Raw genomic sequence first — 17,577 nt, forward strand, 5'->3', positions numbered from 1 at the left:
CAACGCCATAGTGAAAAAGCCGACAAGGCTTTGGCAGCAGCGCCCACTACTAAGCCCGAATCAGTGGCCCAGCCAACAGGGGAAATCATAAGGTGAATCATCTTCTTTCAACTGGTGTGCTTGATTAGTTTGATCGTAGTTCTTATAGCGGCATTAAACAGCCGGAAGCACCGTCTCTCCTAGCGATGACGACACATGATGCAGAGTACGTGAACATCCTCGGGCGAGAGACGATGAACTAATAATCCTCGTGTTGCCTCTGACAGATCGGGAAATCGGAAAGAGGATTGGGCCTGATAAGCCTATTGTTAATCCAAGTCCACAACCAGAGGGCACAGAAGCAATGATAGAAAGCGACAGGCCTCAACCTCAAGACAGGAATATGGTCGAAAACACCGTGCACCCGCTTGCCAATGGCTTTCAAGGCCGTGAAGCGCCATCCATCCCTCCGCCTCCTCCCTTCTTCTACCGCCATCCGTATGCAGCAAGCAACGTTGTCACCGAGGACGAGACCAGCGGGGATTATTCCCCCTCCACCAGCAACCGGGAAGACGGTGGCTTTCATGATGATGATGGGGGATCGATCCGCGGGAGCACCGGCGACCCTACCGATACCACGTCTTCAAACCGAATACTTCGTTTTATCCCGAATTGGGCCCATGGCATATTCTCACGTGGCCGGCAAAAAGACCGGGAGAGTGACGGGCTGGAAGCTTTTCTCCTTGAATTACCGGCCAGAACCGATCTCGAGTCAAAGCCGTCACTGATGAAACTTGAGATGGAACAAAAACATATCGATGCGACCCTTTCTGCAATCGTGCCGCGCCGCTGGCAAAGAGGACGACCGCAGATGTGGGAGCAGTACAAGGCCCTCGACCCGCGCGTGCGCCACGAAATCCACCTTGCTATTACATTGGCAAGGCAGTGGGACACGCAAAGCAGAACCTGGATAGCTATCGAGGTCATGCGACCGTCACGGCTGGACCAGCAGGAGAGCGCTCACATTGTTCTGTTCTTCCGGCTGGGTGAGGGGGTGGAACCTGTTACCTTGAACACTAGCAGCGGCAAATTTACGCTGCCATATGAACATTGCCGCACTTGGGAGGTAGGTTGAGTCAATTTCTGGCGGTTTTCTTTCTGCAGGATCTGGTCATGTACGCCATGGAATCATTACGGCTGTTCTAGCCGGAAGAGTGTCCAACACTTCGTACAACTGCAAGAGAGATTTAAACTGATATTGAACTCTCGACAGATGATGGAAAACATTCTTATTAAAGAGTTCACCAGTACAGAATGGCAAGCCGCGGTACTGAATGGCAGGTACGACATCGTCAACAAAAATACAGACGCAATCATCCCGCCGGAGACATGGAGGTCAGCTATCCTTCCTGGGATGGACATAAAGATGAATATGTGATCATCACCAAGACGAGTGAGGCCAGATCCATTCCCATGGAGGGAAGAAGAGAGGAGGGCGTCCCCACGGATGGACAAGACGCCGCCCCCATCGGCGAGGTACAGGATAGTCATGTCAGACCACGGGCCACGGCCCCCGCATCAAGTAGGTGCCAATGTGCCGCCTTCACCTACAACAGACAGCGAGTCTACAACCAGCTTTGGCAAGCACGAACTAGATGAAGAGATAGAGAGACTTCTCGGCCCAGAGGAGGTTATCACAGATGAGATTGATACATCTCAAGTTTGACTTGGGAGAGCTACTCAAGCGATGGACCAACGCTCCGGATGCAGGTGGAAACGGTGTGCTATCGTCAGAGCCAGACATATGAGGCACTTCAGGGATGAGAATAGATTCGACAAGGGGAGTTCTCTGTAGAGTAAGAGTTGATACCTCTTCATAGCAGTAAGCTCCAGAGGATAAAACAATAGGCTAGTTACTTTTATCTTAAGTAACAAGTAAATTTGCATTTGTGGCACAACCAATTCAGAAGGGAGAGGCATTCCCAGAGTAGAAATATAGCTGTTGCTACTGAGGATGTCTCTGAGACGGGCCTTCGGACACAACAGCGGATAGTTATAATACTTAAAGCCATTAAACCCGAATACCGCAAAACACCGGAACTGAGGAGTCGAGCTTTGAGCATGTGCTAGGAGTGTAAGGTCCGGCAGAGTGGCACACAGCAGCAAGGGCAACTGCGGACCGCTGGCTTCGACAAATTTTAAGCTTTCTTAGTCTCGGTAACTTGCCGGGACTATAGGACCCGTAGATCCGCCTGGGCTACCACCCTTGGGGTTCCGGATATGCCCCCTGCTTCCCCCTTGCTCCTTATCGCTTTTGTCTGACCTACTTGTAAGAGCCGCCATGGCGTGCCTTGGTCGTCACGCCATAGGGCGAAATATTGGACTATGATCGCCACTGCAGCAGTTACGGAGGCGATTCAGCTAGCCTAGACGGGTCTAATCGCGGACCAGCCCGTAACCGATCTTTTATTGATGTGAGTCCAGCTAGGCTGTGTCCAGGGCTAAATCCGACGCTTGCTTCGTAATTCTAGAATACCTAAATGTCATTGGTAGAGCCTACCCTTGGCAGGCACGAGTCTTGCGGCTGATTGTGAGTGGGCTGATGAAACATGTTGGTTGCGGAACCTATCTGCGGAGCCGCATCCGGTTGCCTTCAACGCCTAGACCGGCCAGGATTTTCCAGTAGCTCGCCTGCGCTAAGCTCGGCAAACAAGAAATGATATGACACTCTACGGAGTACATGTTAAGGGGTTTATTATCTCAAGGCCAGCTAGCTTGGTATCAACTATAGGGGGATGTTGGGTCAGTTCCGGCCCTCGACGATCTTGATGATCAAGTCTGCGGTTTCCTGCCTCTTCTCAAGGAATGGACTATGGCTGGTTACCATTCTCGCCTCCTTCATACCCGGCGTCGACTGAACAAGCTGTTCTTGGAGAGGGAGCGGCAGCACCCGATCCTTCTCGCAGATTATGTAGGTCTTCGGAATGGTGATATCGGAACCGATAAAGTCCAGGCCAGTCTCGAATGCGTCTTGGGAATGTGGCTGTGTCGCTTCGAAGGCTTCTTGGGCTGCTTCCTTGGGGCAGTCGTTGTATAGGCTGTTCCAAGCTCCCTCAGGCGCCATAGTCGTGATTTTATTCTACGTCTCGTTAGACATTCATTTATAGGATGGTCTCAATTTCTCTTTGCGTACCTTGGTATATTTCTCGCCAGTTTCAAGCCACTCAGGGTATGCGCCACCAAATGTTGTGATGAGATCCCACCCCTTAACTGGAATTGCAAATGCAGCCATGAAAATGATTGAGTGAAATCCACCCTTAAGACCCTTCTCTGCGCGGTCGCTAATGCCCTGTCCTTCTGTAGCGGCAGTAGCGGGAATGCCTCCGTATGAATGCGCAATGAGAACGACCTCTCGTCCCTCGGCAAAGTAGGGCTCTGATGTTTCAATGATCTTGGCCTTATCCGCCTCCCAAGTGACTCCATGGCTATCAGCTCCTATCGTGGGCATCTTGGGAATGACACACTCATAGCCTAGATCAATAAGTGCGCTCTTGAGGCCATCATAGCACTTGGGAGGGTGCCACGCGCCGGTGACGAAAAGCAAGACGGGTTTGTCGCTCATAGTTGTTGCGTTGTAGTTGACGGTCTCACGGGTGCTGGGTTCTGCCAATCTTGACAAGGTGGTGTGGCTGGATACAACACAACATGGTTGTGATGTTGCCTCGTTCTTATACATAATCAAGGGGCCCAAGCCACAAAGGCCGGTTGTTATCTGTGGAAATATCTGCTCGGAAAACATCCGGAGTTTCGAGAACGTGAGACGAGAGGATCCCGGTGGGGTGACTAGAGGAGCATTGTCCAAATCGTTCGAGTTAGACTTTGCAAGGCCCGTTTCATTGAAAACGGAGCGGTGGATATGGCACCACGCATACGAACTATCACCCCTGCTGAGAGCCCCATTCCGTCTTTCCTTGTGAATCTTTTCCTCAAGCGGCGTTGTGTTGCATTGCAGTATGAACGAGCGAGTCAAGCGTCGGGTGTCCCTGAGAACCGCCAGCCCTACGCCGAAGCCCATGAAAACTCTGTGCCGTGCTGATTAGGTATTTCACGTCGCCAAGTGCCCACCTATGTTCTCTCCTGGCCCGCGATTACTTGCCGAGATGTTGGTTAAATCCTGATTTCCCTCCCCAGCCACAATGTCAGCCACACCGTCGTCTACCCTCCCGCCCGAGGTTCTCCATCACAATGAAGGCCCGTCGCTCGTTATCGTCAGTGCCGTGTCCATTCCCTTCGCGCTGGCTGTTGTAGCCACGAGGGTGTGGGCACGTCATCGGAAGCAGATGGCCCTTGAAATTGACGATTGGTTCATATTGGTATCCTTGGTATGCATGAGCTTGAACACACGTGCGCTTCGATCCGACCGTTAATTGTGCCACCAGCCGCTACTATGGGCCACCGCTGCTATCGCGATCGCAGGTGAGTCCTCGTCCGCGCTTAAGAATTGAAGACATGGATAATAACACAGGAACTAGTCGTCTACGTTGGTGGAGTTGGAAAGCCTCTGGCAGTCAACATGATGGAAGACCAGAACAGGCTTGGGAGAGCTCAGCTGGTTAGCCAAATGAATACTCCCTTCCCTCTCTTTGTTCACTCTCTAACAGATTTTATTATGAGGATAGTGCCTGGTTTTAACCGAGTTCGTCTACGGAACAGTACTTTGCACTATCAAAGCCAGTATTCTACTCATGTATTATCGCATATTCCCGACGCGATCGATGAAGATTGGCGGCTATGTCCTTGGGGGATTAACCCTTGCTTGGTGGATAGCTATCGTGTTCACTACCATCTTCCAATGCACTCCCATCGACAAGGCCTGGAAACCCTTCATGGAACAGGGGAAGTGCATCGATAAGAACAAGTTCTTCATTGGGAACTCTATCCCCAACATTGTGGTGGATGCCCTCATCATCTCATTGCCAGTATGGGAGGTATCAAAAGTCCAAGTACCGTGGTCACAAAGGGTTGCTATTGCTGGCATCTTTCTACTCGGCGGATTGTGAGTTGTCTCAGAGACTTGGAGGACACAAGATCATACTAACCAGACATAGGATCGTAGTAATCAGCTGCATCCGACTGAAATACATCGTCGACCTTCTCCAAGCAGGACCCACAGCAGACTTTACTAGTGAGTTGTTTGATCCCATTTTCCATGCTGACACAAGAGCCGGCTGACAGATCAAACAGAGCTGATCTCAACACCATGGATCTGGACAGTCACCGAGCCATCCATTGGACTGCTCTGCGCGTGTTTGCCCACGATGCAGCCGCTGCTGTACTTAGTCTTCGGGCGCTTCATCACCCGGGCGACCCAAGACCGCAGCAAGGAGGGGATCATCACCATCGGTGGTAGTGGGTCCAAGCAGACGGAAAGGGAGAGGGTGCCGGCCAAGGACGGCCCGTTTAGGCGACTTCACGATAATGACTCTGCCGAGGAGCCTGTTTTGTGGCCAGAGACATATATCAATGAGCAGAACACGGTGGTGGAGCATATGAAAGGCAACAGGGGGGATTCTATTCCGCTGGGTACGATTACAGTCAAGAAAGACATGACGTGGGCAGAATCACGATAGGTTGGTGGAACTCCATAGACCTTATCCATTAGGATCCCAGGCTCTGAATGACGAGGGTAACAGGCCTCAGAGGGCTGGACCATATCTGAGTAGATATAACACGCATACTCCCCATTCCATACCCAGCTGCCTCAGTTATCAATACGACTTCGTTACAATAGATAGATTTGATGAAATTCCCGGATATTATACACACTACTCAAACAACCGTGCCTGATTCTCTACAAGCATGATGTCGTCCGACCGTGACCATCCCCACCGAGTACATCGGTCTTCTGGCTCAGTTATCTCCTCGAGGGCCGGGCTTCAACTAGAACAAAGAACACATTATTAATACATCATAGCATCATATCTAAATGCTAATAGAGTGCTGATAACTATACGCTTGAGCTTTTGGGGCTGCACAGGTGTGTGGTTGAAAAGAAAAAGCACCCAAGACTAGTGCTGCAGATGCAATAGAAGATGTTGAATTATTCCACACGATCCTGAAGGCAGGAAAAAGTAGTGGTTTATCGCAATACTTGGCTATTGCTTTGTGTTGTGTTCTAAAGTACTAGTCGTCATAATGATTTAGTGCTGAAAGATATGAGAAATACTCCCCTCCATTATTGGTAGCTACGTAGTATCCCCTTCATCTTATCCTATTATTTCACCTTGGCACACGTTGGGTTATGACAGCCCTTTATGCCATGTTGTGCTACCCTATGTTTGGTTGTGCTCGCTTATGCGTTTCCACCTCAGGAACGCCATGTCTTGAATCTTTTCAGGGGTAGCTCTTTTCCCCGCACCCGCCCGCAGTTTCGCAGTTGGCATGAGAATGCACATCGATCTTCGTTCTTTCCAGACATCGACAGGCGACAGCTGGCCGGCTGAGACCTGTCAAGGGCTGTGTTGAAAGAAAAAACATGTCAGATGACGTACCCCTAAGTACAATTCAGGGCAGACAGGCCTATTGGCTGTGATCTTGCCCACGTTGGGCTAGCTGATCTACAGCAGCACAGCTGAGGCCAAGGGACAGGCTATCGGGTATTTCAGCACGCCACAAAGTGGACCGAGGCGCCTTTAAAGGCTGTGTGTCTTGGAATATCGAATCTGAGTGGCCCGCGGCCAGGGCGGGCTGAACTGAGACACTGGAGCAATGTAACCGCCCTTGAATCGGCTAGCCAGGCCTGACAGAAATGGGTGGTGATTGGCGAGGGTCCGGCCTTTCTCGGTGACAATGTCTCACTCATTCTCGTCTGACGTGTCTCTGCGCCGAGGCAAGCAGTTCACATGAAGCATCTCTTGTCTAATCAGGCTATCTAGTTGTAGAATGGACCGTCCTTGGCGTGTTTCCTCTTCTGTCGTTCGCTCACAGGCATATGAAAAGGGTTACACAGGGCTTGCGGGCCGCAATGCAGCTTATCCGCATAGCTCTTGGGTGACAGCCTGCAGATAACTATTATCGGATGTCGGCTGTGCACAGCTCACACCAAAGCCCATTGTCCTCGCTTTCTCGACCAGATACCCCAGAAGGGCATTGTGCCTGATTGGTGTATAAATAAGACACAAGAGCAACGTCCATCAGCCCCAGGTTCGGTTAGGATGAACAGCCCGCGTGGAATTATCGAAACTCATCCTGGAATGCCCCATGAATGGCTATGACTACCATGGAAAATTCCCAAACTATTGACAGATATGCTGTGGATCATGACAGCAGCGTCGAGGCGGAATGCACTGATTGAGCATCACGCATTCATTCTACCAATCAAGGTCATTGTGCTACCAACGGGGCCCGTTGAACCCCATTTAATCACGACTATTCACTCTTGGCGTGCATCCTGGGCGGCTGAATTCAAGACACGGGACGTACATAGCACAGATATCAGGTGAAACATGGCCAAGGACAACCCCTTCCCCAGTGGACTCCTCTTAGCTCATTGGACTAGCGGAGGGGCCGGGCCTGCCCGATTCCGAGACACATAAACGAGCTGCTGCATGATGCCACCTTCCCAAGCGCGAAATAGGTTGTGGGATGAGAGCGATAGTGATGTCAGTTGTTTTGCATAGTGCCAGAGTTGCAGGTGAGGATCTACATGGTTTGATCTCAATGAGAGGCGAGGTACGGAGTCAGTTATCCATTTGACATGTGGACATATAGTTATCCCTGGAAATTCGTGGTCAAGTCAACGTATAAAAGGCATTCATCTGTTTCCTTTCCACCCCATCATCACTCAAACTCTCACGCAACAACCTGACCTCCCTCTCTGTTTTCCATCTCCATAACTATTCATCATGTCCGACCCACGTCAAGAAGAGTTCGATGCTACCCACGCCTATTTCATCGGGCCTAAGGGCTCCAACCTTCCAGATTTCCGGGCAAATATCAACACCATCCTGGATGAGCTACTCGTTGCCAGGCAAAGTTATTATCCTGAGGATCGGGTACTTGACAGCTCCCATACGCTACACTTTCATCATGTTCACTGACACCAATTGAACAGGCCTTCATCCCCAAGGAAGTCCGCCGCTCGGAAAAGTTCCTGAAGGCGAGAACTAACCTTCGACTTGCCACCGAAAAAGTCGCACAGCTGCTAGGCGAGCACTCGGCGCCCTTCTGGTCCCCTCGATATGAAGCCCACATGTGCACAGACCTCACCATGTCGTCCCTACTTGGATACTTCATGACCATGCTGTACAACCCCAACAATGTCGCCCTCGAGGCCAGCCCCATGACCACTCTGGTTGAGCTGCGAGTCGGCCAGCAACTCTGCAAGCTGTTTGGGTACAACATTGACGAATTCAAGTCTCCGCTGGCGTGGGGACACATCACCTGCGGAGGCACTGTTGCAAACCTGGAATCGATCTGGGTCGGTATGTTTGCAATGACCCCTTTTCCACGTATTACGAATAATAACGTCTGGTCCTCGTAGCACGAAACCTCAAGTTCTATCCTCTGAGTCTCCAACTCGCACTGGGAGCGAAGGGAGCGGAGGGAAAGCTTAGATTCATCGCCAAAGAGTTCTATGCACCCTCGAGCCACCCCGCGCCCAGAAAGCTGTTCACAGACCTGAGCACGTGGGAGCTGCTCAACCTCCGACCCGACGTCATCCTAGACCTCCCAAAAGAACTGGAGAAGCAGTTTGGAATCACGTCTCAGTTCTTGGAGAGTGCCCTCAATGAGTTCAACATCCAGACAGTTGGTCGCGAGTACCTTGAAAAGAAGTTTGAAATTGAGGAACCGGCCAAGTACTTCGTCAGCAAGACTCGCCATTACTCCTGGCCGAAAGGAGCAGGTATTTCAAGCCCCAGCATCAACACGAGTGGAAGTTTCAAGTGAGCTGGCTAACATGGCTCGTCTTATAGCGATTGCTGGTCTTGGTTCAAAGAACATGATCGGAGTCGACATCAACAACGGCGCTCAGATCGACATTGCCAAGCTCAGGAGCCACCTTGACAAATGCGTTAAGGACGAGACTCCTGTCTACGCTGTTGTGGCCGTAATTGGATCTACAGAAGAGGGCTCCGTGGACAGCTTGACTGAGATTCTGGAGCTGCGAAAGGAGTTCCAGGAGAAGCACGGTCTTTCGTTCCTTGTCCATGCTGATGCTGCTTGGGGAGGCTACTTTGCCACCATGGTCAATCGGGAAAAGCACTGCAGCACTCTGGATGAGGGCTCCAAGATCAAGAAGCCCGAGCCAGAGTGGTACTTGGATCCCAAAGCCGCCGCAGACCTCAGAGCTATGGAGAACGCAGATTCCGTGACGGTGGATCCGCACAAGGCTGGTTACATCCCATATCCAGCGGGCAGCTTGTGTTACCGAGACGGCAGAACGAGGCACCTTGTGACGTGGTCTGGTCCCTATCTGTCTCAAGGATCTGCCGAGAACATTGGCGTCTATGGAGTCGAGGGCAGGTAAGTCGTTTCCTCACAGATTCGAGGTTGAATCGTCTTTGCTCATTCATTTCTCTCTTCAACAGCAAGCCTGGTGCTGCAGCCATGTCTGCGTGGTTTTCCAACACCACCATCGGCCTGAACCCTCATGGTTACGGCAGGCTACTTGGTGAAGCGGCCTTTACGAGCGCTCGGGTATGTTCCTCAGCTAACTCATACTCGACTCATGCTAACGGCTCCTAGCTATCCGCTCATTGGGCAACCATGGACAATGACTACTTCATGTGCGTGCCCTTCAATATGCTGCCCGCCGAGAAGGGAGGCGACAGAAGTTTCTTCTCGGCTCCCGTCACGAACCAGAGGCAAAAGATCAAGGATCTCATCGTCGACAAGAGCGACGAGGAAATCTTCAACTCTCCCGAGGCAATGAAGCTGATCCGTGACCTCGGATCGGATCTCAACATCAACGCCTTTACACTCAACTGGAAGTACGGCGATGACAAGAAGACACTCAACACAGACTTGGAGGAGGCAAACTACTTCATGAAGAGGATTGTCGACAGACTTTCCATTACCGCCGCCGACACCGACCCTACCAAGATCCCCATCTTCTTGACTTCGACATCCTTCTTGCATGAGGACTATGGCAACTGCGCCAAGACTTTCATGAAGAGAATGGGACTCCAGGAGTGCGACCAGAGTCTGTTTGTCTTGAGAAACGTCGTCATGAGCCCATTCCCGACTCAGAACAACTTCCTTAAGTCGCTGATGAAGGAGTTGGAGGATGTGATAGTGGATGAGGCCAAGGCCTGCCGAAAGAGAAACACGCCTCGCGAGAAGCAAATCCAGTTTCTCGTGCAGGGGTCTCCCACCGCCTCCGAGGTGTTCCTGGTATTCAAGGCATCGTTCCATGGCATCTCCAGACGGCAGCAGGTTATCCTTTCAGCCACACTGGACGACAAATTGAAGGAGTCCTACGAAAAGTTGCTGAACGATGGACGAGACATCCCTGTCATGCTAGAGACCGACGACAAATTCTTCATTGAGGATGTTGTCCAAAAGATCGGCACCTCAGAGGTTGATGGGATCTCGGTCCGCATGTTCGAAAAGGGCACACGGTAAGTGTCTCAAAAACCTGCTCGCGAAAGAAAAAAACTGACTTGATATAGCAAATACAACCCCATGCAGGGGACCGTAAGCTTCAAGTCCGTTATCAAGAGCCGACCTCTGAACTCTCCTTACCGCGACCCTGACTACCCATCCGAGTTCATGCCATTCTATCTGTATGGTACAGAGAAGGAAATGCACATTACCCATGTGCTTGTCAAGTCCCCCAACATCTGTCTCTCCGCCGGCAACGTAAAGTTCGAGTCCAGTCTCGACCCTTCAGTCTCAAGGCTCCTGGGAGAGGGCTTGATTCTCGGTTTGACCGAAAAGCCCGAGAACTCGATGCAGCCATTTGCCACCAAGAACAAGAACCTTGGTGACAAGTTCTTCTTCAGCCCCAACAAGGAGTTTGCCGTCAAGATTTGGAAGGACCCGAAGGGCACCAGTGCCGCTGGACCTGGACTGCTTTCAGGCTTGGGCGAACCCATCTACGATGGCTTGATGACGCTGGGAGAAAACGTGTTTGTGGACGTTGAGGGGCCGAATGAGGATAAGCATTACGAGAAGAAGCCTGTGTCGGATTCGTGGCAGAAGAAGCTGGATGAGATTGGAAGCATGTTGGACGGCACACACGTCCACAACCACTGAGATGGTTTTCTAGCTTTTCCTTTGATGTGTACCTATACCTATCAAGCCTAGTTTTGAAATAGGATACCAGGCTATTCCTGTCTCTGCATCTGACCAATGGACGTAATCACATTCATAAAGACCACATGTGTCAACTCCTTCAACTACTTGTGTCGTCACAGATTTGGCCTGTTTGGACGCAAGATGCACTTTTGAGTCATGTTGGCAACCATCCTCCCCTCCTTATCCCAGAGTCTCGCCTCAGAGTATGTCCGGCCATCACCACCTACAATAGTCTTGTTCTCCCTGAAGTGCCACTCATTGAGAGCAACATCGTTTACAAGAAGTCTCAGTACAAAGTCCAAGCTAGAACACGCACCAGCTACCTCCAATGACATGGAAGAGTGTGCCAGCAGAGTAAACGAGAGCGAGCCATCGAGGAGAAATCCAACACCTACCACCTGCTCCCCCCGGCTGTCCAGCTTATACTTGGTCTTGAAATAATCCCCTGTCTTCCTTTCTGTGAGGGTTAGATGGCCTTGCGTCGTAGGCGTTTTGAGACGGCCTAGTAGATTTTGGTGCATGACCTCTTCTGGAGATGGCCGAATGTCAAAGACTCTTCGCATCAAGCTTGCTCCCATTGCCAGTAAATTGATCAGTTCTGGCGATGCCTCCCCAGAAGTAACCGAGTGCTCATCAATCTGTTCGACATTGCGCAAAGACTCCGGGGCTGCGTACACCATTGCTGGTGGTGCCGAATACGTCAGGAGACTCTTTTTTTCTGCCAACTGAAAGTCGATCAGAGCAGTCAGACAAGGTCGTCGCTCTTGGTGACCGTCCCGTTTCTGGGAGACGAGAACTTGTCGTGTCGCAAAGGTTCGAGTATCACGGACTGATTGGACACGTATGAAGAGCTTGCGATCTGTGAGGGCTGGCCCCAGGTAATTACCCATGGCTGTGTATAAATGATACCCGGGCTTCATAATCTGGTAGGCAGCTGCAATGGCAACACCAACAGTACAGCCTCCGTAGATGATGTTTGCCACGTTGGCCATATTCTCGGGTGGTAGGCGCGAAACATACTGGCCAGTCGAGATTTCGTCAACTGCAAGTTGTTCCTGCAATGTTCTTGCTAAAGAAGACATTTTCTTAGAGATTGAGTAGTTCAATGAAAGTCAAAATGATGAAGGGTCTTTACAAGTAGCTTAGTCCTTAAATGTACAAGCCGGGCTGCCTGGTCAGCGCAAAGTTCGGAGTGAGGCGAGTGCCGAGGTACCATCTTCCACGCCCCCAAGCTGACAAGGTGACTGCGGCCAAGCCTTGACACACGGGGGGGTACATGGCATGATGTACTTCCCCTTTGTTGGACCCTAGCCTCGGTTGAAAGAGGTCATGCCAATCTTGATCATCGCTTGAAGCGGGGGCCAAGCATAGAGAACGGAGAGGAAGAGCACAAGGCTTATAGGGCTGAAAATGAGGTAGACGTATTGTAAGTTAGGTTAGGTTGAATGTTCAAGGAGTGGCTCTCCAGTCTTGCTCCTATTTGCAAGCGATGCCCCGACCTAGTCCAGTATGTGCGCTAGCTTCGCAATATTATCACCATCGACGCGCATCCCAACCCATTCGTCCATTGACTGGGCTCCGATGGCCTGATAAAACTCGATGCTCGGTTTATTCCACTTCAGCACATTCCACTCCAACCGGCCTCCATCCATGGAACTCAGCTCTCGGGCAAGTTCTGACAGGAGTCGCTTACCTTATCCTTTCCACCGGTGTTGAAGCCTCGTTAGGCTTGCCATGTTCGGGCGCGAAGGCGATTGTTTTCTGTAGGGATTCGACGGTAGCCTGGACGGCATCAGACTCGTCCTCGTAGGCGGCCAATTCGTGCAGAAGGCGTAGGATTTTAACTGCGTCTTCAAAAGAAATTAGCATAAACTATTTGATAAAGGGGGTGAGGTGCGTAGGTTACCCGAGCGAAAGGCGTGGCGGATTTTGATGCCCATCGTGACCGGGAGTGAGACTGTCTCTTTTGGACGGATAATGGAGGACGTTGGCAGTATCTGTGTAGCCTCCGATGCTAGCGTATCTAGTACTATATGCATCATTGCAATATGGGATTCCGCAAGGGATATACGACTTATGTCGGAAGGCCGAAAAACGCGATCGAGGAGACACACCATAAGGAACGACCCTCAGTGCCTAGCTACCCTTATCACAGCTTGCCCCACAAGAAACGAAGCTTGATTCATCGCTCGCTCAAGCCCGATTTGGCTAGCTTTTCCGGGGGTAGATGCAGAGGGTCGAGAGAGTCAATCCTGCTTGCCTGATCCTACCCTGGAGCTTCTCAACCCGCAACCTGGCGTGTGGAGCGCTTCGAGATCATTTTCTAGCTTGTCCGTCATGCCTCCGAAGTGGAAAAATTAGAGATGGCCTCATCGACAGGGATTATGATGAGAATGATAATGGCCTTGCTGAGGAACAGTGGACACCTGGGGCGGAGATGAGTCATGACACCAAACCGGTGCGGACCCTGAATGAAAGCCATCACAATCAAATATCGTCGAAAGCCCCGCTGCGCATTTCTCGTTGTCATCACAACAAAAAGATTTCGTTTCAAGCTATCCCTCCGGCTCAAGATGAAATCAGCATACGACCGAGAGCAACTTGATCAATTTTTTGACCATGTTGGCCTCCCGCAGCATTTACGCCGTCAACCACCTTCTTTAGCTCTTTTAGAAGCTCTTCACATTCATACCCTATCTACACTCCCGTATGAGAACTTGTCCATCCACTATAACCCTTCCCACCGGATAGATCTAGAGCCACAACATTTGTTTCAGAAGATAATTGTCCAGGGCCAAGGAAGGGGAGGTTTCTGCATGGAAATTGCCATCTTATATAACCACATCCTACGTGCGATCGGATTTGATGCTTATACTGCGGGAGTTCGAACTCGTGGCCGACTTCAAGGAGTCCCGCGAGGAGATTACCCAGGCTGGTGAGACATGTGCTCCTGATTTATGGCCCCCAAAAGCTAATGAGGTTCCAGGAATCATATCATCAACATCGTCACATTCCCCGACGGTAGCAAGTACCACACAGACGTCGCGTTCGGTGGCGACGGTGCCACGGCCCCGATGCCTCTTATCAATGGGCTCGTTCATCGAAACTTGGGAACGCAACAGATTCGGCTGATACGAGACTGGATACCCCTTCAGGTTCACCGATCTGATGAGTCAAAGGTGTGGATTTACCAGTATCGCAACCACGAAGATGCGGAATGGAACTCCTTTTATTCATTTCCAGGAATCGAGTTCATGGATCTCGATTGGGGCGTGGTCAACTGGTGGATCAATACTCACCCTTCAAGTCACCAACGCGTCAACGTATTGGTGATCAAGTTCTTGAGAAGGTCCAAGGAAGGCAAGGACGGTGAGCCTGATGGGGGCTACGAGATCTACGGGAAGCGAATGTTGGTAAATGGGGTTGTCAAGGAAAATCTGGGAGGAAGGACGCGGGTGGTCGAAGAGCTCAAGGGCGAGGACGAACGGCTTGAAGCTTTGGAAAGATACTTTGGGATTACCTTGTCCGAAGAGGAAAAGGGAGGTATCCGAGGCTATGTCTCAGACTTGCAGTAGACACATTGAATACCGCTTTGTCGGGGGTGTAGAGTAGAATCAGAATCCAGAGACTGCTTGAGGTCAAATCTCCTTCCAAGTATCCCAACAAGCGATAAGTTGTCAGACATTTGGCAAGGAGGCATCGTCCCCTCGTTCTGCATTGCAGGGGTAACCAAAAGTGCTGATGCAGAGAAGCTTTCGACCGGATGCGGGCTCGGCAACCATGGCCCTGGTAGACAACCGCTGGGTCCTGATTGACATTTTCAGTTGGGAGGAGCTCAAGATTTCCGTGTTGCAAGTCGGGCGTCCGACGGAGTGGAGATGAGGTTTCGGCCGAGCTCCACGCCCGGAGACCCGTGCGTGCGGCCAGAGTTAACCAACCAACGCGTTTCCACCTGATGCTCCCCAATGGTCAGCGACGTGATTCGTGGACAGCATCATGTAAAAAAGCGGGGAAGTCACTTTTGTCTCTCTGATCGCTTCAGAGAACCACCGTCGGGGGCATCTCCGTCGGCGGGGCCCCGTCGGGTGGGGCCGGGTGGAGCAGTCCGGTACGAGCGACGGCCGCGTTGGCACACTGTAATAGGAAGGACATTGGAGACGGTAGGATTCTCAAAACATGCAATCATAAGCCATGTTATCACATGGACTCATGAAAGATGGGTTCCAATGGAAGCTTAATCGGCGTTGCAATACAAGCAACCCTCAACCAGGCTTAGTTCACGCGATCAATGGACGGCTTTTCCCGCACATCAAGCTCCTTCTGGAGATCTGGATTGGGTATCTTAAGGTACGGTTCTCAAAATAGGTGGACACACAAAGACAGAAAGATGAGCTTGAAATAGTCACGATACGTATTTTCCTTTATAGCTGATGGTATTCCCACGAGGCGAAGCCACTACTCAATGTGTCCAATACCTCCTGAGGGAGATCGAATCCCCTAATCAAGTTTGGTGTCAAAACATCTTGTAATCCTGCACCTGATTGTACCTGGCCATTCCCAGGAGACCGTCCAAGAGAGCTCAGTACCGAGTTGGACAGGCCTTCAAAAACATCTCGATATACTTTCCCCGCAGGATACCGTTCAACCATCCCCCACAGGATCGAGACGCATGTGTTAACACTTGCAACCATGTCTGCGTGGTCCATGTTGAGAGAGCCATGCACGATTTGGTGGTGGATGCAAAAAACCATTGCGACACCAGCCTTGAATAGATTATGGGCAGCTCGCCAGTAAAAGCGTAGCCGACCATCGCGAAAGGCTTGCTTAATGCCCCCGATGCTTGCCGCGGCACTGGTTGCAAGTATGAGGGCATCGTGGTGCGATAGGCCGGTGGGGGATGTTGAAGGATAGTAAAGGTCTATCAGACTTTTGTGGAGGAGAGCGTCGTACAGGTCCAGAGGAGCCAGTTGAGATGAGCCCACAAGCGAGGATGGTGCCGAGGCTCGCCATGTCATCAATCGCTGCCGCATGTTTTCACGCCACGTAGGTAAATCTAGGACGGCTCCATTTATTGGCGAGCTCTGACGGAGGGTCACGTAGATTTCCGACTCCAGCCTGCGGCTTTCAATCAGCCGTAAGGCAAGAAATCGACGGTCATCGACACCTTGAAGTATCGGCAGGCACGTCGTGATGGCCTCATCGGGGATGGAGAATGGCCTGTCAATAATGACACAAACTGTTCTCTCAAATGTGTACGTTGTCCAGAACAGCCACCTACGTTTGTTCTCCTCTGGGTCAACCTCTGTCGTGGATGGCCGTTCATGATGTAAGCCTAGGTCGATGGCTAGCCGAGTCGCGAGACCTAGAAAGTGCCAGACTACCGTGAGATCTGATGCGAAACAGCTATACTGAATGAGCAGCAGCAAGTTACAGAGATGGCTGGAGTCACAGGCGCAAAGCAGATCCGGGTACTGGGCGAAGACATGAATAGCCGTTGCAAAGTAACCCTCAGCTCTGGATATCGGGAACGACGAGTCAGTCCTGTTGAGGAGTAGGACGGCCGTGGCAAAAACCGCAAAGACGCGGAACCTGTGCAGTGCCGTCAAGGAGCCTGACTCATCGCCAGGAATACTGCCGGAGTACAATTGCTCCAAAGAAGCTAGCAAGTCCTCTTTGGACGATATGACAGGGGAGAAAAATTCGGTGTGTTCGAAGTACGTGTCCACCAGTCGCTGGGCAGCCTCTCTGCCGGGCAAGCTAGCTCGGGTCTCAAACGGCAGCTCTCGGAGAAAGGGCCGATGGTCTGTCGGCTGACCCAGGTCGCGCACGGGTGTATGCAACAGGGAGTGGAGAAGAGATTGGCTGATCATACCCCCAGGCAACTGCACCGAGTGCCTGTTGAGGAGAGACTGGGTATTGGTAACGTGACTTGGACCACTCCCGTGCAACTCATGGTAGATCGGAAGTTCACCGGACTCGTTCGGGGCTCTCGGAGCTCTCAGTGCGAGGCTTTCGGGGGAAAGCTCCGAGATGGAGATGCCATGAGAGGCGAGTTGCGTTTCGAGATAAGCAACCCGATCTTCGAGATTCCTGATGTAACTGTGGAACAGCGTCAAAGAGAGCGCCTGGCAGACGGGTCTAAGAGATCGAACCTTCGGGGGGCGGTCCGGCCGTCGGAGTCGGTGTTGACACAGGGAACACCGGCCCGGTCACAGTTCGAGCATCCAGCGGGAGTTGGATCACAGCGCTGCTTTCTAGACCGACACCGAGAGCAGGCTGTCATATCGGGGGATTGAG

General features: G+C 51.4%; 7 protein-coding genes across 7 annotated transcripts; 3 read left to right on the forward strand and 4 right to left on the reverse strand.

Moving 5' to 3' along the window:
• Positions 1-2,782: 2,782 nt before the first annotated feature.
• On the reverse strand, positions 2,783-3,715 carry NCS57_00931100 (AB hydrolase-1 domain-containing protein; the record flags this gene model as incomplete). The annotated part of the gene is made up of 2 exons (XM_053059089.1): positions 2,783-3,118; positions 3,173-3,715. 2 exons carry the CDS (start codon positions 3,713-3,715, stop codon positions 2,783-2,785), a joined length of 879 nt encoding a protein of 292 aa, XP_052911160.1.
• Positions 3,716-4,175: 460 nt separating this feature from the next.
• Positions 4,176-5,609, forward strand: NCS57_00931200 (uncharacterized protein; the record flags this gene model as incomplete). The annotated part of the gene is made up of 6 exons (XM_053059090.1): positions 4,176-4,361; positions 4,419-4,455; positions 4,512-4,591; positions 4,659-5,035; positions 5,088-5,164; positions 5,224-5,609. The coding sequence occupies 6 exons, from the start codon at positions 4,176-4,178 to the stop codon at positions 5,607-5,609; spliced, it is 1,143 nt and encodes a 380-aa protein (XP_052911161.1).
• A 2,274-nt stretch (positions 5,610-7,883) lies between these two features.
• Positions 7,884-11,238, forward strand: NCS57_00931300 (uncharacterized protein; the record flags this gene model as incomplete). Its single annotated transcript, XM_053059091.1, has 7 exons — positions 7,884-8,033; positions 8,093-8,462; positions 8,522-8,884; positions 8,955-9,504; positions 9,570-9,678; positions 9,727-10,601; positions 10,653-11,238. 7 exons carry the CDS (start codon positions 7,884-7,886, stop codon positions 11,236-11,238), a joined length of 3,003 nt encoding a protein of 1,000 aa, XP_052911162.1.
• Positions 11,239-11,393: 155 nt separating this feature from the next.
• NCS57_00931400 (uncharacterized protein) lies at positions 11,394-12,362 on the reverse strand (the record flags this gene model as incomplete). The annotated part of the gene is made up of 1 exon (XM_053059092.1): positions 11,394-12,362. The coding sequence occupies one exon, from the start codon at positions 12,360-12,362 to the stop codon at positions 11,394-11,396; it is 969 nt and encodes a 322-aa protein (XP_052911163.1).
• A 607-nt stretch (positions 12,363-12,969) lies between these two features.
• NCS57_00931500 (N-acetyltransferase domain-containing protein) lies at positions 12,970-13,220 on the reverse strand (the record flags this gene model as incomplete). The annotated part of the gene is made up of 2 exons (XM_053059093.1): positions 12,970-13,130; positions 13,187-13,220. 2 exons carry the CDS (start codon positions 13,218-13,220, stop codon positions 12,970-12,972), a joined length of 195 nt encoding a protein of 64 aa, XP_052911164.1.
• An 876-nt stretch (positions 13,221-14,096) lies between these two features.
• Positions 14,097-14,855, forward strand: NCS57_00931600 (uncharacterized protein; the record flags this gene model as incomplete). Its single annotated transcript, XM_053059094.1, has 2 exons — positions 14,097-14,215; positions 14,267-14,855. 2 exons carry the CDS (start codon positions 14,097-14,099, stop codon positions 14,853-14,855), a joined length of 708 nt encoding a protein of 235 aa, XP_052911165.1.
• An 846-nt stretch (positions 14,856-15,701) lies between these two features.
• NCS57_00931700 (Fungal-trans domain-containing protein) lies at positions 15,702-17,563 on the reverse strand (the record flags this gene model as incomplete). The annotated part of the gene is made up of 2 exons (XM_053059095.1): positions 15,702-17,379; positions 17,433-17,563. The coding sequence occupies 2 exons, from the start codon at positions 17,561-17,563 to the stop codon at positions 15,702-15,704; spliced, it is 1,809 nt and encodes a 602-aa protein (XP_052911166.1).
• Between the last annotated feature and the right edge of the window lie 14 nt (positions 17,564-17,577).

The sequence above is a fragment of the Fusarium keratoplasticum genome, chromosome 7 (genome assembly GCF_025433545.1).
Source record: "Fusarium keratoplasticum isolate Fu6.1 chromosome 7, whole genome shotgun sequence".
In the NCBI taxonomy this organism is placed as follows: Eukaryota; Fungi; Ascomycota; class Sordariomycetes; order Hypocreales; family Nectriaceae; genus Fusarium; species Fusarium keratoplasticum.